Here is a 22,907-nt window from a genome sequence, read left to right as displayed (position 1 = left end):
CCAATCGCAACCTGGCCACGCTTTTCACCTGTAGACCTACACCTCCACTATAAAAGAACAAAATCAGTAAAATATCGAGCAACAATATTTACCTTAGCATCAACATCCTTGATGCCCACGGCACGAAAGTATTGTTCCATATCTCACAAGAAGTTGTCCACTACATTTTCGGACCTTGTCCCCTTGAACTTCTTCGATTTGGGGACATCCATCTCATGGTTGAGTGTTGCACCTATCATTCCTTTGCCCACAGAAGCTCGGTACAAAGCAAGCTCTCCCACGAGCTCCTCAATTTTTGTACCTAAATCCCTCATCATGACTATTGTTTCCTACTTCAAAGTCATTGTCATGGCCTCGAGAACATCGTCTCTCTCTGTCAACTTACCCACAGTGGAATTGAGCATCTCTCTCATCTCCACTATATTGGAACCAAGGGACTCCAACACCACTTTCTTGAGTTGCTCTTCCTTTGAGTCCAACTCCGTAATGCATCTCTCAACTTCCTCGAGTGTCTCCTTCTTATCCCCTATGGACTCCTCAAGAGTGACCACTAGTTCCTCCAAATCCAATAGCATGCCCCTCGAACGATTTACTTTTTTGGCCCTCTTATAGGTCTCCATTGGCTCATTGTAATCAACAACTTCTTTCAGCATCTCAAACGATGCCTTCGCAACATTAGCTCGAATACCAACTATCATAAGGCTAGACTTTCAATCTCACAATCTGTGCGGCTTTAGTCAATTCCTTCGACTCAAATATGCCTAAGTCAGCCTAACTCCCACAAAGCGAGTATTCTCGCAAAATTCCTCCAATACACCAATTTATATAGCAAAAGCAACTCAAGCCAAAAGAGTGCTCAAAAGAATAGAATAATCACAGAAAAACAAAACACGAGAGGTGTTTGACTAAATGCTCTCAATATATTATGTCTCTCAAAAAATACACAAAACAATAGATACAATGGGTTATTTACAATTAAGGGGAGGCTATTCATCTATAGTTAAGCTCCCCTAAAACCTACGGTATAGATCGAGTTACATCGACGGACAAGATCGAAGCATATCTATAATAAAGGGATTTACATAATCTCCTAGATTACAAAATCAAATCTTATTAGATTACATATCTTCTAAGATTACTTTCCCTATTTACCAAGGTAGTCCAATTTTTCATATTTGCCTCACTAGGCCATCAAGGCTTTAAGTAGATAGGCTTCGTCGCTTGTTCTTTAAATTGGACCAACTTTCGTGAGTCAAATGAGCGCCATTTAATATGTAGGCCTCCATGGGACATTTTTTATGTGACGGTGACGGGCTTTAAATTGCTGCCCGTGACATTGTTGTTTTTTTTTTTCATGGTATTATATATTTATAGAAATTAAAACATTAACAAGTACTAAACGACGTCACTGAATGAAAATAATTTTACAAATTATTTTAACGAATGATTTTAGTGGAATGGTTAGAGGTTTCTTTATTTGAGTTTGTTGGTTTGTGTTTAATTCCCAAATAATGTTTTTCATTTATTTTATTTGAAATATTATATAAAAACATTAAAAGACAAAATATCTTTATAATAATATCAATTACCTTTTAAAGTAAGAGTATTTTGATATGATTTTAAAATTAAATTAGTGTAGAGTTAACTCGTGTTTTGGGTGTTTGCCAAAGCGTTTATGGTGCTTGTCAATATTTCTTTTCTTTTGCTGCGTTGTGTTTTTTCTTTTGTTTGCTTCCTACTTTCTGTTTGTTTTCATTTTCTATTTGGTTTGGTTTGTTCTATTTGGGCTTGGAATGCTTGGTTGAGTGTTGGGTTGGGTCCATTCTGATGTTGCTTTTGTTTTTTAGACTTCTTAATGAAAGCCCGACTTTTTCTCAATATATATAGCATAGACAACTAATATATAATTATAATCAATACTTATTTGGAATAGTGAATAAAAATTTTGTTGGATTTAAACCTTGCATCCCTCTTTTCCTCCCTGGTATTCTAACAAATAAATAAATAAATATTATAAGTTTTGATATATATATATATATATATATATATATATAAAAGATTATTTATTCAATGCTAATAGAATAAAAAAATTCACAAAAGTTCCAATCTCACAATATATTAAAAGAATAAAAATTATTCTTAAATATTAAGATGAAAAAAAAATTAAATTTTAGTCGAGTCAATAACCTCGAGTAAGGCTCAAATTTCTTACAACTTGAGTTACACTTAATTCAACTACATGTATATGTTCGACACAAGTAAAATCCTCCTTTTTTTTTTTTTTTAGAGAAAATGTAACTTAAAGCAAAAAACTCAAAAAATTAAATTCTCAAAGCAAGAATATAATCAGCATTAACTAAATTTCTAACTTATTGCAGGCTTCTTCAAACCAATCAATTTTTTAATAGGTGTTTTCATATATTTGAAATATTATATTATTAAATTCATGTTCGAATATAATTTTTAATAGGTGCTTTCACATATTTGGAATATTGTATGTTTGAATATATATCGGGAGTGATATAATCACATTTTAAGGATTTTAAGAAGAAAAAAAAAGGAATTACTGAACCTACCTACTTCCAGACGCATATAAAAGCAAGAAAAAATTGGGGCAATGAAATACAGTACAAAATTGCAATTTGTACAATGAATATTTTCTATCTTCTTGAGCGAAAAAAGCTAACATACCAAGTAATTCAACTACGAAAGGCTAATCATTTGCATGTGTAAGATCAAAGTATGTAGCAATGGATATATATCATTGCAATGAAATTGAGAATCATACCCTGAAAAAAACCGATAAATTGAACCATTCAACTCGAGACAGCTCTCACCAGCCATCTTTTTCAACCCTCCATCTCTCATAAACCTTCGGACATTTGCTGCTCGATCCCACATTCCGGATTCTGCATACATGTTAGCCACCATTACCAGATTCCCACTCCTCCTTGGCTCCAACTCCAGCAACCTTTTTCTCACCTCATCACCAACTTCATCACTGCCATTAACATTATGAACGCTGCATGCACTTAGCAATGTCCTCCATAAAACCGGGTCTGGCTCGATAGGCATGTTGTTTATGAAAGTGTAAGCATCTTTCAAATGACCAGCACGACCCAATATGTCAACCATGGCACCGTAATGAACCATCATAGGTTTGATCCCGTGAACATACTTCATTTCGTGAAAATACCGGAACCCGTCATCGACCAACCCGGCATGGCTACAAGCACAAAGGACTCCAAGGAAAGTGACATAATTCGGTCTTATACAAGAACTTTTCTTCATCTCCTTAAAAAGTTGAAGGGCTTCCTTAGCGTAACCATGTTGAGCAAATCCCAATATCATTGCACTCCAAGTCCACACATTTTTCTCCTTCATTCTCTCGAAAACTCGGCTAGCATATAGAACATCTCCACTCTTTGCATACATATCAACAAGTGCAGTCCCCAACTGAAAATTCAAAACCAAACCTCTTTGAATAACTTGCATATGAAACAACCTCCCAAAGCTTAAGAACCCTAGCTCTGCACATGTTGAAAGCATGATCACCATCGTGGTTTCATCGGTATCAAAGCCACAATCCCTCATCTTAACAAAATACCCAAGCGCATCCTCAATGCAGAAATTCTCAACACAAGTGGTTATCACCACATTCCACGAAACCACGGTTCTTTCACACATTTCATCGAACACTTTCTTTGCATCCATTATTTTCTTACAGCATCCATAGAAGTGCACCAAATTGTTATCAACATAAACATCATCATCTAAACCATGCTTTACAATCTCCCCATGAACCTGTCTCCCTTCCTCTAGCGCTTCAGCCTCCGTGCACGCTTTTAAAACAAACGGGTACGTAAGCTTATTGCGTTTAAGTCCTCGTTTGCGCATTTCTTTAAGTACCCAGATTGCGTTTTGGGGAGATTTGCTGGAAGAGTAGCCTCTGATGAGCATATTCCATGTAGACGGAGTTGAATTGAGTGAGTTCATGAGAAGAGAATGCGCGTAGCTGAGGTTTTTGAATGGAGATAATGAAGAGAATCTAACGAGTTCAGTGAGAAGGAAAGAATCTTGGTGGAGATTAGAGATGACAATATGCGCGTGGATTTGAGAAACATGTTTGATCGAAGAACAGAGCGTTAAGAAAACCAGACACTGATGCTTCTTCGAAATGAAATTCCTATTAGACATTATGGACGGCAATGCTATTACTGTTCTGAGAATGAAATAATATATATTTTATAGAATAACGTGTAAATTTATTTACATGTATATAGCGACTCAAGCGTTGATCATCTCACGAACAGGAGTTCTATCTACTTTTATTACAGGTTCATCAACAAATTCTGACAGGATTGCTCTGAACTCATATCCTGTAAGAGTTTCTTTCTCTAACAAAACTTCTACTAGCTTGTCAATGGCTTCACGGTTATTCCTTATATGGTTCTTTGCAATCTCGTATGCAGTTTCCGTTATTTTCTTAACCGATGAATCAATGTCTTCAGCGAGTTTCTCAGACATGGAATTCCTCGCAAGCATCCTTAACACAACGTCGCTGCTTTGTACTGCAGGATCAGTTAACGCCCATGGTCCAATTTCCGACATCCCAAACTTTGTCACCATCTGGTGGAAAGTGAAACAAAAAACTTGTTAGCCACATTTGCGGTTCGACCCGAATCGACTCTAGAATAAGCAAGGATCCAAACCTGTCTGGCTATTTGAGTTACTTGTTGCAGGTCCCCTGCTGCACCAGTAGTAATCTCTGGCTCACCAAAGATTACCTCTTCGGCCGCTCGACCGCCGAGCCCTCCAACAACTCTAGCAAAGAGTTGTTGTTTTGAAATGAGATCTGAATCTTCAATTGGTATGAACCATGTTAGACCCCGAGCTTGCCCTCTAGGGATCAAAGTCACTTTTTGAACTGGATCATGGCCTGGTGTCAATGTCCTGTAAGTACAAAATGCTTATCAGAACTGCTATCAATCTCGAATTCCAGAGAGTATTGGAATATGTTTGCAACATTTTACTTACGCGCATACAGCATGGCCAACTTCATGGTACGCCACGAGAATCTTGTTCTTTCCATCTGTCATCTTTGTTCCTTCCATTCCGGCAACGATTCGATCGATCGAATCGTCAATCTCTTTCATCGTGATCTTGTCTTTGCCTCTTCTACCAGCAAGAATAGCAGCTTCATTCATGAGATTTGCCAAATCAGCACCACTGAATCCCGGTGTTCTCATGGCGATTACACTGAGTGAAACATCCTTATCTAGTCTCTTGTTGTCACTGTGTACCTTCAATATTTCTTCCCTTCCTCTTATATCTGGTAATCCAACAGTTACCTGCACAAATTTTGGTAGAAATTGTATAACTCTCCATCGAGAATAAATAGGGATTAGACTCTGCACAATCCGAAAATGCTTACCTGTCTATCAAATCTTCCAGGCCTAAGCAAAGCAGAATCCAGAATTTCAGGCCTATTAGTGGCAGCAATGACAATGACTCCAGTATTACCAGTAAAACCATCCATTTCAGTCAACAGCTGATTCAAAGTTTGCTCCCTTTCATCATTCCCTCCACCAATCCCAGTTCCTCTCTGTCTTCCAACAGCATCAATCTCATCGATGAACACCAAACATGGGGAATTAGCCTTTGCCTTGTTAAACAGGTCCCTAACTCTGGAAGCTCCAACGCCAACAAACATCTCGATGAACTCTGAACCAGAAAGGGAAAAGAAAGGAACCCCTGCTTCCCCTGCAATGGCCTTGGCCAGCAATGTCTTACCAGTCCCTGGAGGTCCAATTAGAAGCACTCCTTTGGGAATTGTGGCACCAATTGCTGCAAATTTTTCTGGGGTTTTTAAGAACTCCACTACCTCTTGAAAATCTTGCTTGGCTTCATCAATACCAGCTACATCGTTAAATGTGACTCCTGTATTGGGTTCCATCTGAAATTTGGCTTTGCTCCTGCGTTGTACAAAGCAACAAGTACATACTCATGTTATCAGGTTGAAGTAACTAAAACAATGTTATTATAGTAAATATTTAAGGATGTAAGTTACCTTCCAAGTCCGAAAGGCAAGTTGGGACCTTCTCCAGGATTATTAACAGATGAGCTCCTTAGCAACAAAGTGCCAAGCAATACCAAGGGAAAAGCCAAATTCCCCAACAAATCGAATAAAGCAGCCGACCAGTTCATCTCCATAGGATGAGCGGCGAAGTCCACGTTTTTCTCCTTCATTTTCCTCAACAGTTCTTGGGGCAATCCCGGCAACTGAACTTTTACCCTCTGAATTTTCTCCAATGCAGGATTATATATCTCAGCAATGGCCACAGTCCCATTCTCAAACAAGTCCACCTTTTTCACCCCACCTTCATCCAAGTACTGCAGAAACCTTGAATACGATAGTCTACTTGATGAGGTTTCCATTGGGGTCTCTGGTTCAGCTTTTACCGGCTCACCAACTAAGACACCTCTTCCAATAAGACCCGAAGCCATTGAACTCAACAACAGGTTTCTTTTGCTTAATTTGATGTCAGAGGAGGCTTTAGAAGATGGGTTGTCTTTGTTAGTTGGTTTGGGGAGACGAGAGAAATCATGAACTTTGCAGCCGGGAAGGTGGGAGACAGAAAGAGAGACTGTCACTGCCATGGTCCTTTAGCTTTAGCTGTTAAATATTTAGACAAACTAAGATATGTTTGAAGCTGTTTTTGGAACAATTTGTGCAGTGACTGACTTAATGGGTTATGTTTTGAAGGTTGCAGTGAGTTGGATCGTAGTTTATGATTTGAAGGGAATGGGTTGGGGTTTCCAAATATAAATAGTGGGACGAAAGGAGGATGGTTCTAGCGAATTAATTTGGCTTTGTTTGCATTGATTTGGATGGGATATTTGTTTCTAAAATTTTCCATTTCTTGAACTCTCTGGAAATTCTAAGTTTGAATGGTTTTACAATGAAAAGGAAATAAGTTAATTTTAAATTATCTTTGGTATTCATAATATATGAATTTTCGTTTACATATTTATTTTATGTTTTCATCAATTATCTTCAATGCTACTTTTACTCTACATTAATCATTATATTTATAATTGTGAAACTCTCGACAAAAATTCTATTTAAACTTTATTTCTCAAATTTTAAATCTAAATCATATTATAACTTCTTACCATCCAACTTTTTCTAAAATTAAATGTAAATAATTGATGAGTAAAATATTTTGAGTTAAATTAATCATGGATTTAATGTTTATAATAATTCATTTAGATGATAATTAGTTTTTTTTTTTATATATGTAATTGAAGAATGGGATAAGATTGCTTGAAAACAAGCCTTGACGCTAGTACCAACGTTTTTGTCATTGAACCAAAAATTGTTGACATTCAATCACAATTGTTGATAAAATTATATAGGGTAACCAAAATAAATATTTAAACACATATATTATCTCCTACCAAACACAAGATAATATCTTTTATTTTTTAAAAATATAATTAAATTCCTAATTTTTTTTACAATCAATTAGATATTTAAATTGTCAAAATGTATCAAAAACTCATATTTAAAAAGAAAATTAAACATTTACTTTTTTTTATTCTCAATTAGGTACTTAAACTTCAAAATATATAAAAATCCTCAAATTATTTTAAAAAATAAAATTAACTCCTATTTTTTTAACTATATTGAAGTGTTTTTACACCTCAAAATCTTTGACTAACTCTTTTGGTCTCAACCATACATTAATTATCATTTCCTGTTTCTAACCATACATTTGGCAATTAAAACAATACATATTCATGTATTTAGTGAGTCGAATCATACAATCTAAAAAGATGCCACGTTATATTTTCTCTGTGGTACAAAAATTTTCTCAAGCATACATATTAATATTACCGCTAAATTTTAAAAAAATAAAATTATAAAGCTAAACTTTAAATTTAACACCCTAAAAAGTTATAGCTTTCTTTTCTTTTTCTAAGAAAAGTTGCTCTAGATTATTGAAAATGGATTTTTATACTCAATCAAATATGAAAATTTAATTGAAGAATAATACAATTTATAAATAAAACATTTATATTTAAAATTATATTTTTATCTATATGTGAACGTTAATCAATACAAATATAGCCAGCAATCAAATGCAAATATTTTTTATAAACAATTAAATACAGATATTAATTGAGAAATGTTCATATTGTTATATAATTAATATTTTAATAATTCAATTATTAACTTTATCAATATAATTGTACTTATTATGCACGTAATTTTTAAATAAATCTTGTATTTTTATCATTTCGATTTAAAATATTGTATATATTAATATTTATTGAATAGTTGAAACTTTTTCTTTTTAACATAAAACAATTAGTTAGAATTTTTTAAATTTATGACATATATGACCTACGTGAATGGAATATAAAACATGACAGTTGGATCGTTAAAATATTAATTATGCAAAAATATACAAAAGAATGTACAGCTAGCTTAGTTTTTTACGCTAGTGTAAATGGATTCATCCTCAATTATAAATATTATATTTATATTTATCTATTCTATTATTTAAGCATATAATTACATTAGTGTCCCCAGTGAACCAAGACTAATTTAATTATGAAATTATTAAAAAATTTACAAAGCAAATTATATTATTTTAAGAGTATTTTATTTTTTTATATTTTGTATAAAATCAATACAAAATTAACATATGACAATATTTGAACTTAAGACATAGTAGTTTATAAACATTTTAACTTTACCATTTTGACCAAAAATTCATTGAACTATCGTATAAAATTTTTATAAATATATTTTTACATAATATTTACACTCATATTGTAGGTATGATATAATATAGTCTAGTTATGTTTAAATCTTTATGTTAGTTGATGTCACAAGTCAAACAAATATCAACTCAATTTATTATTTATTCTTATAGCTATACTTACTATATTTAAGCTTGCGATTAAATTAATGTTACAAGTCATTCAAATATCAACTCAATTGCGAAATGATTAAAATATTATTCTTTATATAAAGTAAGTTATATTATTATAAGGTGATTTTTTTATTTTTTATATTTTTATATAATAAAAAATTCCAAACATGGTGAGATTGAAATTTGGAATACAATTTTTTTTTACCATTTTAACCAAAGTTTTATTTGACTTTTATATAAACTTCTAATAAATATATTTATTTCATTTTTTTTTCCACTCACATTATGTGTGTGTCATAATTTAATTGTTACTTAAGCTTGAATGGGTGTCGAATCCATCAAAAAAATAATTCTACGCCAAAACCGTAAATGCATAGCGGTATAGGGAGTAGAGTTGATCCCACAGAGACTAGATATCTAAATTTATTGTTTGATTTAACTATGTTGCTTGCTTAGGCAATTGACGTGCCCCGGTATGATGAAGTTATAGCTTTAAGCTCGATTTTTACTCTGGTTTCAAACTTATCCTTGACAATAAGTATTTTCCTTCAACCGGTAAGCCAACAATCACAACATGTGTGTACTATAATTTAGTAAAAATTTAAAGATGCATTTGATTGGTCAAATCTTACATTACGACCCGTAATATTACATTCTAAAATAAATAATGTTCAACATTCCGACTATCTCATAATCTTACATTCCCAAATAGTATCAATATGCCATAATATATGGTATAATTTCATTACGGCCATTTCCTTGAATTATTTTAGATTATATGCCTAATCTTAAATTTTGATAAATTTACTTTCGATTTTATTATTTTAATTAGTTTTACCTTTTTTCTCAAATAAAATTTAACTAAAATAAAAATATTTTTTTTCAACAATGAAATAGTAAATGTTATACTTTAAAATTATAATAATTAGATTTACTCTAGTAATTTATGTATTAGTATATTAATTATGATTATAATTATAATTATAGTTGGTGCAATTATTTTTATAAATTATTATAATTTATAAATTTATTTAAACATTGTATATTTACTTATTAATATATAAATTGTAAAAAATATAAAAATTTTAATAGTTTGTCATCCCCAAAGCTAACATATGAATTTATCTAATTCATAGACTTGTAGTAAAGCATGTATCCATTTTCTTTTCCCCTATGAATTTTACCTCCATAGGAAGCTTCTACCTATAGCAAAACTCTTCTTTCCCAATCAAACTGCAAAATACGAGCAACACGATAACAGCCCCGCAAAGCCCTTTGACATGCAACCTTCAACTTCACAAGGAGACTTGGAAGAACCCACCAGACTACATTATTTAACAATTTCCATGCTTTCACCACATGAATCCTGGGGAAGATTATCTGCCCTGTCATCGGATCTGCACAAAATCAACCTTCTCTTGGACTTTGATGTGCAATTCGAGTTCGAAGAGCTTGAGAATAATGGTTCCGAGGACTCCATTTTATTATTGTTACATTCACGCAACTTCCTCTTCAATTCGGGAACTAGTTGTATATCATTATCATAATATTAATTATCTATTCTAGTCCATAAAACTAGCAACTTATCTAAAGCAACAGCTAATATTTTGACGTACCGGGCAAAGAGTCATCATAGGCATATGACTGGAACCTTGAATCACCATAGCTACAGAAAAGATTTGTATCTTTATTCGACCCCGAAATTCTGCAAGACATCATGTGCATAAAAAAGAACATTATTCTACTTAAAGCATTCAGGAATTTCGGGATCATACAGGTCTTATTCAGTAAAATACAAACTGAAAACAAAATAAGTAGAACAATGGCTGGCAAAAGATTAAAAAGATTACAATAAGAATCTTAAATGGTCACCTAAAATAGACGGAGGGAGAACGAAACAGCTATTAGAACTTTTATGACCATATAGAGCGCTGGGGATTTAAAAGCAAACCTGTACATATGCTCATCTGCAAAATAACCAAACAACTAAGATCCACGAGGCATAAATACATGACAGGAAGCCCATAAGACATATTTCAAGAAACTTAATACCTTCAGGATCATACCCTTCTAGGGTTTCATGCACAAACCGAGTAAAAGCTAAAACTTGTTGCCATGTATCCTCGGAAATATTGTGCCGCTGATTTTTCTGAAAGGAAATGAAAAAAAGTACTTTGCCTTAATCGAAAGATTACAGTAATTCATTACCAAGTATACTTCCAACTTGAACTAATAGTGCAGTAACAGAACACATGTCTTGCCCAAGGGATGACTATCATCCATATTTCTGTACTTGACATGCAGAGGGTTGAAACCATGTACAGGGATTTTCAAAGGCTTGATTAAGGCAATGAAAGTCAAAATTTAAGAACGCTTCTTAAATAATAACAATTGAAACTAAAGCAGCAGACAAGTTACTCCCTAGACAATACAATGAAGTGCTACCGAAAAAAAGACATACATGGTTTATGTCATTTGATTTGAGTACACGATAACAACCAAGATCGCAATTCTAATGAAATTTAATGCAAAAGGTAAAGTCAGCTTAGACATCGAAACAATAACCAAGAGTTTCACTAAATGCTTCCAACCAGCTTAGTATCAGCCATACTCATACCTCAACGAAGTCACACCATTGGTTAAGCAGACGGAACCTGCCGGCTAAGACTAATCTCCAAGCAGCAACTGCCCTGCTTACAGCTACCAATCAGGCATAAAAAAGAGAGAGAGAAAGAGATTCAAATCCAAGACCAAAGAAATTCATTGTAGTTTAGCTTCTATATCCTTAATATTTATTCCGAATATAAATCAATAAAATTATTTGCATTTAACTAAGTAGTACATGATAACTTACTAATATTCTTTTGACCATTTTCTCGACATACGAATAAAACAAAATCATAGAAGCGCGAGAATTCAGAAAAGTCTACCTACAAGCAACATCAGAAAGTCAAATTTCAGTATGGATAAAACGAAATCAGAGCATATAATCAATGTAACAACAAAAAAATAAAAATGCACATCAGATTCATAATAGAGGCTTAAAGTCAACTTAAATAAGTCCTTTAAAGAACTTCAATAAATAGGAATATCACCATGAAGTGGAGCTGTAACTTGAGCTTGAGAAGTTCATCAAAGGTTGCATTCCTGTCAAAGGAAACAAAATAAAATGTTGAAATAAATGAAAGAATAATTAGTGTGCAATTGAATTAAACAAGACTAGATACTGAAAATACACTTATGCCTTGGGTCAATAATATCTTTTTCACTAAAAAATTAGATTAAAGTTTTCACTAGTTTAGACATTAACGTATATAGGAGGCTGACTGCAACCCAAGATCAAGTTGCAGTCTTCAAAATTCAACCTTAAGTCAAGATGGGATTGAAAGATTCCAATGGTTGAAGCTAAATTAAATACATTTTCAACAAGAACAACATTAAGTTCACAAGAAACCCCTAAAATATCAAATCGTTTCTTTCATGCATACACATGCCTTGCGCGCATCCTTGACTCCATCTTTAAGAGATGGTTCAATGCTTCCCTAGTGAACTTAGCTCTTTGTGATTCCTCGTCCTCACGGTAGCCTTCTCCACCACAAACATGTCCATATCCTGTTCTCAGTTCTGTAAGACAGTTCAAAAGTTAATAAATTACAGCAGCAGCCCTTTCGAACAGAGTAACATTCCAATCTCAGCTCAATTTTCTGAACTGTTGAAAAATTCTGAAATGAATGCAAACCATAAAAGAAAATATCAAAACTTCAAACATTTTAACCAAACCAAATTGCATTGCCTATATTTTGGGGCCTACTTTTCTATTGACTTTTTAGGATACCAAATTGCACCCAAAAAAATCCATTATTAAATCAAAAAACATAAAACATTTTCAACTCTCCTCCTCCACAATTATTACCCAACAACACTAGACTGGAAACCCCTTGATATAAAAAGAAAAATAATGCCTTTACTTTCACTTACATCTTAATTTTTTTTTTATCTTCGTTTTAGAGTGTGATTTGAAACAGCTTATTATATTTTATAAGTTAGCTGATAAGTTATAAAGTTTTAAAATATTTTTTTCTAAATCTTTTTAAATTTTTGAATTAAGACTAAATTGATAGATTTTATAAATATTGAGAGTCAAATTTACTAAATTTTTTTAAAATTAGAACTAAAATTTGTAAATATTAACGGCTAAATTTGTTGAACTTTTATATTTATGATCAAATTAACAGAATGTATAAGCATTAAACAGCTAATTTTGTTATTAGACTAATAAAAAACTCACAAAGTAACTAAAATATATTATTTGAAAAGTTTAGTAATTAAATAAATAATAATAATGATTGGACAATCAAAATAGAATAAAAAGCATAATTAGATGACTTTTTTATAGTTTACTTATAAAAATAATTTTAACATAAATTTAACATTATCGTCATTATTTAACGGATAAAATATAAAAATAGGATTAATTTTCCCATCTAAAACTTTATCCAGGTTTAAACAAATATATTCAAATTTTCATATTGTATTAAATGTTAGTGGAAACCTTTAAAAGTTATATTATTCATTATCTTTATTTTTTTATCAATCATCCATTTTCCTAATCAACATAAAAGACAAAATATCCATTTAACCACGTGCCATAATTCACATTTAATTTTTAATTTTTTTGGAAAAAATTACCATATTCATATATATTTAAAATTACTTGATCAATTTCTTCAAAATTTAATTGAGATTGACTCCTAATTTTTTTCAAAACCATTATTTTCAATTAATTTTCTTTAAATTGTTTTAAAGATGCTTATTTGTTTTTATTTTTCAACATAAAGATGAATTTTGTTCAAAAATATGATATATTTATAAAGTATTTATACTAATGACAACGCAAAATTAATAAAGGTAATGGATGAAAATGTTATAAGAAATCAAAGGTAATTTAATGCGTTCATGGATCAAAATGCAGCATTGATAAAAAAAAATTATAAATCATTATTGAATTTCACCCTCTATTTTATATTATATTTTTTTTATTGATGATATTTGAGTGTCTTAATCTAGTCGAAGCTAATAATGTTAAAAATGTACATTTGAGTGTTTTTGTTTAGGCAAGGTTTTTGGCAAAAGCAAGATCAAACCTTCCTCACCTACGCTTGCTTTAAAAGGTACCTAGAGCATGACTTAGACACTCTCCTCAACACCAATAGCCTTACTAGCTTTGTCAGCTTTGTGAAGCTTTTTAGAAGGAAAGTGGTGCTCGAGTTCTATGCCAATTTGTTGAGGAGCGTCACTGATGACCAGAGTGGATTCTACTAAAAAGTGTTTGTTCGAGGGAGATGGTACAATTTCAATCCTACTCTGATCAGGAAAGTGCTCAACTGCTACTGCCAGAACATGGTGGAGTTGGAGGAACCATTGGACATAACGGCCTCCATCATTACCAACATTGTCCATCTCACTTGGCTTGAGAAGATTCGAGCCTCATCCCTGACCATTGTCTATGCTGCATTGTTTGTCATTACTACAAGGAATTAGTTGCCCAATAGCCAAAGAGATGCAGTAAGTAAGAAAGTTGCAGTGTTGATTAGAAAGGTTGTTAAGATGGTGGAGTTTGACCTAAGCCAGTTGGTCTTTGATGAAGTGGTCAGGCACGCAAAGAAAGTACATGCAAGTTATATTCTCCCCTTTCCTTCTCTTATATTTCAATTTTTTATTTCTCAAAATCCCAGATTTGTAAGAGCCACTAAACAACATGAGCGGTTTTTCCTTACTTCAAATTCTCTCCATAGTGGCTTGAGGGAAAACACATCTCAACTGATCCAACAAACCAGCATGATGAGGCATCTAAAGTGGCAGTTGAAATGCCTACTTTCGCAGGCACTTTGAGGAATCCTGTTGGATTTAACAGGATAATGATTGATCACCTGTCCTCTTCCATTGAATCTCATAATCGAGTCATTATCAAGTTACGCACGGAAATTCTAGTTATCTAACATATTAGAGTGAGATAGCTTTGCGCAGTGATCTATTAACTCACCCTAAGGAGTAGAGTTTGGCACATAGTTTAAACAAAAAAGGGAGTAGAGTTAGAGAGGATTGGAAGTTGATACTGCTGCTAATATTGTCATTGATTTTTATCTATTTTTTTATTATCCCCATTTCAAATTTCTTTTTCTCCTGGTTGTAAAACAAACTTATGAATATTATCAGCGGATTGATATGACTTACATTGCTACACTTTACATTGCTATGCTTTCGGAGTTTTTTTCTGAACCAAACAAATAAGAATTCTTGCTTCTTTATTTTAGGGGACTTAAGTGTAGAGAGTAGAGTAGATAATTTTAATTTGTTTATGATGATGATGTTGTTGAAACATACCCTTCTACAGGACTAGTATTGAGTAGCACAATGATCTTCCATATTAGTCAATATTGAATTCTGATTTTAGGGGCGTTTTGATTCCCTAAAAAAATAAAATCAAACATGATTACGAAGAATGACATCTATGTTGATCATTACTAGTCCTCAAAGGAAAAAAGAAAGTCCCCACCCTTGCATAAGGGAGTAGAGTTGCTTGAATTGTAACTTGATGACCAAGGGTCACTATCCTTCTCTCTTTATTTTCAAAAAAGATATTAACTCAAAGGAGATACAGTCCCACCACAAATCTACTTTACCAAGAGAGTTAAGAATTTATTTGAGCTGAGCTTTTTGTTTAAAGGGATAATATATAATTTGACCCTAAACTTGTTCATTTATACCCCTAATTGATCCTTAAATTTATTTGACACATGAGAGGCTGCCATGTGGTAACATAGGATTGATTAGCAATGTTACATCAACAAACAATATTAATGCGGGGGAACAAACCTGCTGACGGAATTCAAGTTTAAGGATCAACTACGTACAAATGAACAAATTTAAGGGCCAAATTATAAATTATCCCGATTAAAAAATTTTATTTATATTTGCCATGTAGTGTTTTGAGTGGCTGTCACATAGCACCATTGAATTGGCTAATAATGTCACATCAATACAAACTAACTGTGTTTGTGTGAAGGTATCTACTTGATTGACGAAATACAAGTTCAGGAACCTACTAGGTCCAAAAATAAATTTAAATACCAAGTACAAACAGACAAATTCAAGGGCCAAATTATATATTATCCCTTGTTTAAACAAAAATTGTGGTGAAATGTCATGGATAAAGACATACAATTAAGGTTTACAATCTTTTTCTCTAAAAAGGAATCCTATGATTTGTATATTACAACAAAAATGGCCAATTCATGCAAGTGGTAGTGCTTATCCCTTCCTAATCACATCTTCAAAAATATGCTCTATCTTTCAATCCACTCCTTTCTTTCTTTTGCTACTTACACATATTTAACTTCGCATTCAAAGAATACTAGTAAATTACTCCAACACACCGGTATGTTCAAATTATCTTTAAAGATTTTAATGTAGATCATATCCCCATGCCATGTCCGTGTATTTGTCGGACATAAATGCTTTGTGAAAGATATTAGAGTTGGAGCAACATAACATAGACACAAATAAGAGATTGAACCAATGTTAAACTGACATGCAAAGCAAAATCGGTTTATCCTTAAGTGCTAACAGCTTAAATTCATGAGAACTAGGTAGTGTAATAATTGTGATGAATTATAAAAGGGGAAGAAACTAGATTACCTTTGCGCTATATCTGCATGCTGTTCATCTTACCTTTTCTTCCTTTAACTGAATATGCTTGAAACAAGGAAAAAGGCATTTTTAGTACTAACTGGTAACGCTTCAGTGACAGAAAAAAAAACAGAAAACATAAGTAAATATAACAATCGACTTTGTTAATATTGAATATGATAAGATAAACTACTATCAAATGTACACAACAATAGAACATAGAAGATTCAGCAGAGAATACTAGAAACGCTATCATGCGAGACATATAACCTTCTCGAAATCATCTGGTTCAGGAACTGTATGAGCAATAATTCTCACCACACCAAGTTGATGTAATCTGCAGTACACTACTATGAAGCTGAAAATGTAGGAAATATTACTTGTAAAACAGATTAAAGATTCAAAAGACCTTGTAGTTAAGACCTAAAGTATGCCCGAGTGAGAGAGCTAATCCCGGACCTTGCTCTTGTTCCACAAACCTTTGTGAGATGACCCATGGATCAAACTCAGAGTAAGGACTTAGATAATGCTCATTGCCTGCCTAAGGGTCAAAACATCAAATCAGAGTAAGAGGTGGAAGTAACACCTATATGGCTTGCAGGAGCAGAAGTCCCATCCATCGAGGATAAGATCTGAGGAAGCTTGACTTAGAACTCCTTATCGGACTCCTTGTACAAGCCGCATCACGATCATATAGTTCTCATAACACACCATGAATCAAACAGCTCAACAAAAGCATGAATATCTAATGCTTAAAAGGTCTCAAATTTCTATGATTTATAGCTACACAAAAATAAATTGCAAAACTAAGAACACAAACACATAAGCTTTAAAACATAAATTTCCATAAACTATCGATGAAATAAATGAAAGGGTTATTATATTCTCCGCTAATAGCCCGACTGTATATAATCCTTACAACTTATTGCTATGAGAAGCTTATTTAAAGACAACATAACTTGAGAAGGCCTACAAACTCCTCTCAGCATTATGAGCTAGTTTCTGTATTTGCTTTAAAATTCATCTATCTAATTGTATCCTTAAACCCTATTTCTTGATCTTTCTTTGCTTCTTCAGTCCCGGAACCTCCAATCTGCCAATGGAACATCCACATTTAGCTCGAAACACAAGCACTGCTCTTCCATTAACCGGTGCCAGCCTCTTTAACTCGGCTTCCAATTCCTTGTGACGATTGTGCAGCAATTGGAGAAGTCCTTTGGAAACGCCATCTTTAACCGTAGGGCTCAAGTTCTTAACACACTCCTCGGTTTCCAACTGAATATCGAATTCGGTGGCCTTATTGAGCCCTTTACAGTGAGGGTTCCCACATTTCCTAGTTGTACAAAGAAGCAAAATCCAAGCAGCTATTGCAGAACAAGAAAAACCAAGTCCTATGGATCCATATATCATTGGAGATATCATCATTTCATCTCTAACCAAATCATAGGCGGCTTCGATGAATTCAATCACTTTCAAAGATATGCATTTTATAGTTGGAAACAATAAGATTCCAAAAGCGGCGATCACAGCAATTAAGATTACAACATCAACGGCAGCAGATCTTGATCTTTCACAAGAGGGGATTTTTAAACAACTTGGTGGATTGAATACCTTTTGTTTCTTACAAAAATTGCCCTTTGATGACGCTGATTTGGGGTTCATCATGAGATCACTTGAATTCCCAGAATTTGCCATTGGAGAAGCCTGGTCAGCCGAGTTGCAGACGGAGATTGATCTATGGAAATATACCATTTCAAATCAAACCCTGAAATTTAACTTCAAAGAGAACCCAATAAATCAATTTTTTCCTTCAGCCCTAAACTCCAAATCCAGAACAAACCCTCCTAATAAAAACTAAAAAAACAAAGGGAAATAACTGAATTATTTCCACCTCAACAAGATCAGGTGCTTCAATTCGTATCCAAATAATTAAATCCTTTTAAAAAAGAACACCAAAAAGTTGGGAAATTTTCAATCCTAAATTTAGATTTGAGATTGAATTATTAAAGAGCAAGAGAAGAAGTGGAACTGAATTAAATTAAGAGAGGCCGGCTACGGGAAGAGAGAGAAAGGGGACAAAGGAAGTCTCTTTATCACAAAAATTTCCTCAGCGAATATACAATGCTATAGTTGTTTTACACGTTTAAAGAAAAAAAATTAAAAATGGAAACTTTTTCTGGGCTTGTGATTATTAGCCTGGGCTTCAACTTTGCTTCTTCTCCTTCTTCTTATTCTTCTTTTTAATTTGAAAAAGTTGTTTTCAATCATGTGTTGATTATGGCCGAAAAAAGAAAATAATGTGTTGATGATTTTGTGGGTCATTATTTGGGCTTTGTTCCATCTCTTTTTCTTTATTTATTTTATTAAATATTGTTTTTATAACTATATTTTAATAGAAATATATTTTTATTAAAATTTAAAATGAAAACTTTTTCTTGGCTTTTTATTATTTTTATTAAAATACAATTTTAGTATTTCATAAATATTTTATTTTATAATATATTATTTAAAATAAATATGATTTTGAGTTATTTTTATAGTGATCTAATTTTATCTTGTTAAAAGAAAATATTGTTATTTGGTTTTGGCACTTATTATTGTGTTGTTTAGTCTTTCTTTCATATTTTGTCGTGGTTTTTTTTTTTATAAATTCTATGTATGATATCTTTACAAAGAAATATCGTTATCAATGTAAAAAAGTTTTGGTGGATGTGATCGGTTCAAGTTATAGCTTTTAAGTATAATTTCTAACGTCTATGATTATGTATGATAAAGTTGAGATCATGTTTGAATTCATGCTTCATATGATTTTATTATTTTTTATCTTTTATTGTAGTGTATGTGTGTTTTTCTTTTTCATTTGCCTTATTTTGATTATACCTTTTAAGACTTGGATGGGATTTTTAAATATCTGAACGAAAGGTTGAAAAAAAAAACTTAAACTCAGTTAAGATGTATGTAAATATACCACCATGAGATTTTCTTAATTAATATTTTTAATCGAGTCCTTGAAATAAAAAGTTGAATCAATCACAAGCTATGCACAACAGAAATTGTCAAATATAGTATCTTACTCAACACCTTCTTCTACATTTAAAAATAAATCCACAACGTCTCTGAAAAGATCTTACATAATTTTTTTTTCTTCTTTTTTGATAGGGTATTATTCAAGATTTTTTTTAAAAAATTTACTTTTACAATCACCACGACATTGACCCTTAATTGTCTCTAGAAAAACATAGCCCAGAAAACAGAATTAACCATGGAAAACGTAAGGATAAAAAATAAAGTATCATTTGCACTCTGAATTTGACAATTTTTTTATTTCAGTTTTTGAAGTAAATAGTTGAGCCAATCACAAATTATATGCACGACATAGAATCCAAATTTAAAGGATCGAATTAAGAAATTTGTCATTTTTAAAAAATCATGTAGAGAAAATAAGGATCAAATTCAAGGAATAAATAAAACAGCCGCCTATGAACATCCAAGAAACTTCATTGTCCTAAGTAAAAAAAGTCAAATTCAGAAATTGCAGTTAAACAAGACAAAAGGCAGCAGGTTCTAAGAAACAAAGCAGCGAAATGGAAAGCACATAAAGACAAAACAAAGGTAGGCCAACCAAGCGAAGGTCCAAGTTGACCAACTATTTCTAGCTTCTCCCATTATGCAGGATATTGGAAATTTCCTCTCTTTTACCACCCCCATTGGTTTACACTTTCATGCTTGAATATCTGAAAAGAAAAAAGACCCATTCTTTTCTTAATTTATTTCATGGTGGACAATGGTCATGGGTCTGAACCGTACACGCAATTCCCCTTTTCAAATCAAAACCGCCTCTGAAAACTTAGCAGGGTTTTCCATGCCTTTAAAATACCCCACCCAAGACCTCACAATTCAATCAATTTCTTTTCTTTTCTTTTCTCTTCAATATCATTCTTTCAACATAGAAAAATAAACCCATATTCTTTTACCAATTACACAGCCAATCTACTTGTTTCAATGGAAACATCATCTGCAAACTCAAACTCCAATATGATACTGTTGTTCCATGGTTTTTCATGTTATAACACCGTTAAAAGTTATGTCTCAAGATATTGGTCGTTTTCCCCACAATCCCAGACTTCAGATTGGGACCTGAAGAACCAGAAATCTGGGTTTCCAAGCAAGGAAGTTTTATCTGGTGGTGAGAGGTTATGCAGAAAAGAAGTGGAGATTTTGATGGGGAACCTGGGGATTTTTTGCAGCCAAGAAAGTGAAGAACAGTTGAATGAATCATACGGTTGTGAGGAGATTTCAAGGTTGTTTGAACAAGAGCCAAGCTTGGAAGAAGTGAAGCAAGCTTTTGATGTTTTTGATGTGAATAAAGATGGGTTTATTGATGCAGAGGAATTGCAGAGAGTTCTATGTGTTTTGGGGTTGAAACAAGGTTTAAAGCTGGAAAACTGCAACAACATGATCAAAACCTTTGATGAAGATGGTGATGGCAGAATAGATTTTCAGGAATTTGTAAAATTCATGGAGAACAGCTTTTGCTGAATCAGTTTCTTTGTTCTTTTTTTTTTTTTTTTTAATCATTAAATATTACATATTATTTTATATATAGTTGATTTTGCTTTCCTTTTTTGGGTGTAAATGTGATTAGAAACTGAGAAACTAATAAACCTGAAAACTGGGAAGAAGTTTAGCTGATACTTTCTAATAAAAAAAATAGCTTGCAGTTACAGACATCAACAATTTTTCAATCAAATCAATGGAAATTATTTATTCAATTAATGCTTCTAGAATCCTAACTTGTGAAAAGTATGATGAAACGATATATGAACATTAGAGGAAGCTGTAGACAAGCTAAAAATCTCTTCTTGAACCAAACCAACTGTTTAGGAGGGCAATAGTATATCTACGACCAAAGGATTCAGGGTTGAGTTCAAGCCTGTGGTAGGTTAATGATAAAGTCTCAAGAACATCTGCCTTTTGCAACAGATGCTTGTTAAATTCAGTCTCAATTTTATAGCCAAAGAAGTGATGTACCATAATTTTCTTCACATTATCCAGAATTCCAACTGTTGGTTGCCCATCTCCATTATTTTCAACAAAGAGATGCTCCAAAGCAAAAGGTGGTCTATGCTCACCAGTTTCTCCCCGGAAGGAAGATTTGAACTGCAAATCCATCAACATGTATGAGAATTAGTGTTGTAGATCAGGGATTTCAATTGTGATGTAAGAGATTTACTGAGGTGATGGAGACAGGGGAAACTGTAAAATAATATTTGTAATGATCGGGTTGTAGGACATCTGCCCCATGTCATCCTATACCTGACTTACACTTGCATCAACAATATTCTCTTTTAATACCGTTTAAATTTGGGAAACACAGAACTCACGTCTATTTCAATGCTTCACACTTCAATCAAATTAAAACATAAATAGAGAGCAACATTGTAACGAGGAGCCATGTGACATCACGACCATGCGACGAACCAAAAAGCCAGTAACTGCAATGAGATTACACTATTTTTGCCAACGGACCAAACCAAGCAAATACCTTCAAATTTTTCAATATTTTCCACCCATTATTGTTCACCTCGTGTTCTCTAGCAAGAAACTTTCACATACCAAGAACAAAAGAAGGGCATGAGACTTCAATTAAACAATCAAAATTAATTTAAAGCGAAGTATCAATTATTTAGTGAGAAATAAAAACATTTCAGAAAATCAAGAATTCACACCAAGTTTGTTTACATGGGCAAAATTTCTTAACCATGTTCTAATGACAAAGTCTTGCACACTGTGGCTTCAGCAATGTTAAACAATGAAAAGACAGAGATGTTCATTAAATCTCCATCGACTTTAAAACTGGAGGCATCAATTTCTAGATTGAAACCATGGTTATTCATGCATCTAACTACAAGGTTAATACTCATATGCTTGAATATACAAGTAGGATCTATGAATGTTGGTGACCAATAGATTTGAAACCTTAAATAACAGCTAAAATTATAAGTCCAAACTTCTATATAGAGCACGAAGAGAGTAATTAGAAACTTGTGTATAATCTACTGCTACCATTTCTTTCTGCTGCGTAAGAATTCCTCCTCAACCACCACCAAACAAGGTCATTATGTTTCTTTTAATTAGTAATATTGTTCTCCTTGTTTTGGTCTTGTTAGCATGAGTTTTTTCTTCAATTTTTCTTTTATTTTAAAATAATCTCTCAGTTTTGTATATGTTTCTTCTTCTTGTTTGACTTCATTAATTAATTTGGTTTGCCTT

At 32.8% G+C, this 22,907-nt stretch overlaps 4 protein-coding genes and 1 pseudogene across 4 annotated transcripts; 1 reads left to right on the top strand and 4 right to left on the bottom strand.

The window, feature by feature from the left end:
- Nucleotides 1–2,518: 2,518 nt before the first annotated feature.
- LOC108458315 (pentatricopeptide repeat-containing protein At2g36730) lies at nucleotides 2,519–4,197 on the bottom strand. The gene has a single exon (XM_017757666.2). The coding sequence runs from the start codon at nucleotides 4,195–4,197 to the stop codon at nucleotides 2,704–2,706; it is 1,494 nt and encodes a 497-aa protein (XP_017613155.1). The 3' UTR covers nucleotides 2,519–2,703.
- Nucleotides 4,198–4,220: 23 nt separating this feature from the next.
- Nucleotides 4,221–6,829, bottom strand: LOC108458314 (ATP-dependent zinc metalloprotease FTSH 6, chloroplastic). The gene is made up of 5 exons (XM_017757664.2): nucleotides 6,071–6,829; nucleotides 5,435–5,975; nucleotides 5,038–5,351; nucleotides 4,713–4,953; nucleotides 4,221–4,629 (listed from the first exon to the last, which is right to left on the bottom strand). Exons 1-5 carry the CDS (start codon nucleotides 6,658–6,660, stop codon nucleotides 4,288–4,290), a joined length of 2,028 nt encoding a protein of 675 aa, XP_017613153.1. The 5' UTR covers nucleotides 6,661–6,829; the 3' UTR covers nucleotides 4,221–4,287.
- A 3,193-nt stretch (nucleotides 6,830–10,022) lies between these two features.
- LOC108458827 (defective in cullin neddylation protein AAR3-like) lies at nucleotides 10,023–12,585 on the bottom strand (annotated as a pseudogene).
- Nucleotides 12,586–17,462: 4,877 nt separating this feature from the next.
- On the bottom strand, nucleotides 17,463–18,869 carry LOC108458197 (uncharacterized protein At5g19025-like). Its single transcript, XM_017757497.2, has one exon. The coding sequence runs from the start codon at nucleotides 18,384–18,386 to the stop codon at nucleotides 17,682–17,684; it is 705 nt and encodes a 234-aa protein (XP_017612986.1). The 5' UTR covers nucleotides 18,387–18,869; the 3' UTR covers nucleotides 17,463–17,681.
- Nucleotides 18,870–20,372: 1,503 nt separating this feature from the next.
- Nucleotides 20,373–21,371, top strand: LOC108459804 (probable calcium-binding protein CML46). The gene has a single exon (XM_017759204.2). It carries the CDS (start codon nucleotides 20,637–20,639, stop codon nucleotides 21,171–21,173), a length of 537 nt encoding a protein of 178 aa, XP_017614693.1. The 5' UTR covers nucleotides 20,373–20,636; the 3' UTR covers nucleotides 21,174–21,371.
- Nucleotides 21,372–22,907: the final 1,536 nt, after the last annotated feature.

Source organism: Gossypium arboreum, chromosome 4 (genome assembly GCF_025698485.1).
Source record: "Gossypium arboreum isolate Shixiya-1 chromosome 4, ASM2569848v2, whole genome shotgun sequence".
Taxonomy (NCBI): Eukaryota; Viridiplantae; Streptophyta; class Magnoliopsida; order Malvales; family Malvaceae; genus Gossypium; species Gossypium arboreum.
This window is presented reverse-complemented; position numbering and strand designations above follow the sequence as displayed.

Excerpts from the sequence above, each read along its gene's own strand:
- LOC108458315 (XM_017757666.2), bottom strand. The coding sequence starts at position 4,197 with ATGTCTAATAGGAATTTCATTTCGAAGAAGCATCAGTGTCTGGTTTTC.
- LOC108458314 (XM_017757664.2), bottom strand. The coding sequence starts at position 6,660 with ATGGCAGTGACAGTCTCTCTTTCTGTCTCCCACCTTCCCGGCTGCAAA. Across the intron at positions 5,352-5,434 it reads CTGGAAGATTTGATAGACAG|GTAACTGTTGGATTACCAGA; the intron begins GTAAGCATTTTC and ends AAATTTGTGCAG. Across the intron at positions 4,954-5,037 it reads GTTGGCCATGCTGTATGCGC|GACATTGACACCAGGCCATG; the intron begins GTAAGTAAAATG and ends TTGTACTTACAG.
- LOC108458197 (XM_017757497.2), bottom strand. The coding sequence starts at position 18,386 with ATGGTATATTTCCATAGATCAATCTCCGTCTGCAACTCGGCTGACCAG.
- LOC108459804 (XM_017759204.2), top strand. The coding sequence starts at position 20,637 with ATGGAAACATCATCTGCAAACTCAAACTCCAATATGATACTGTTGTTC.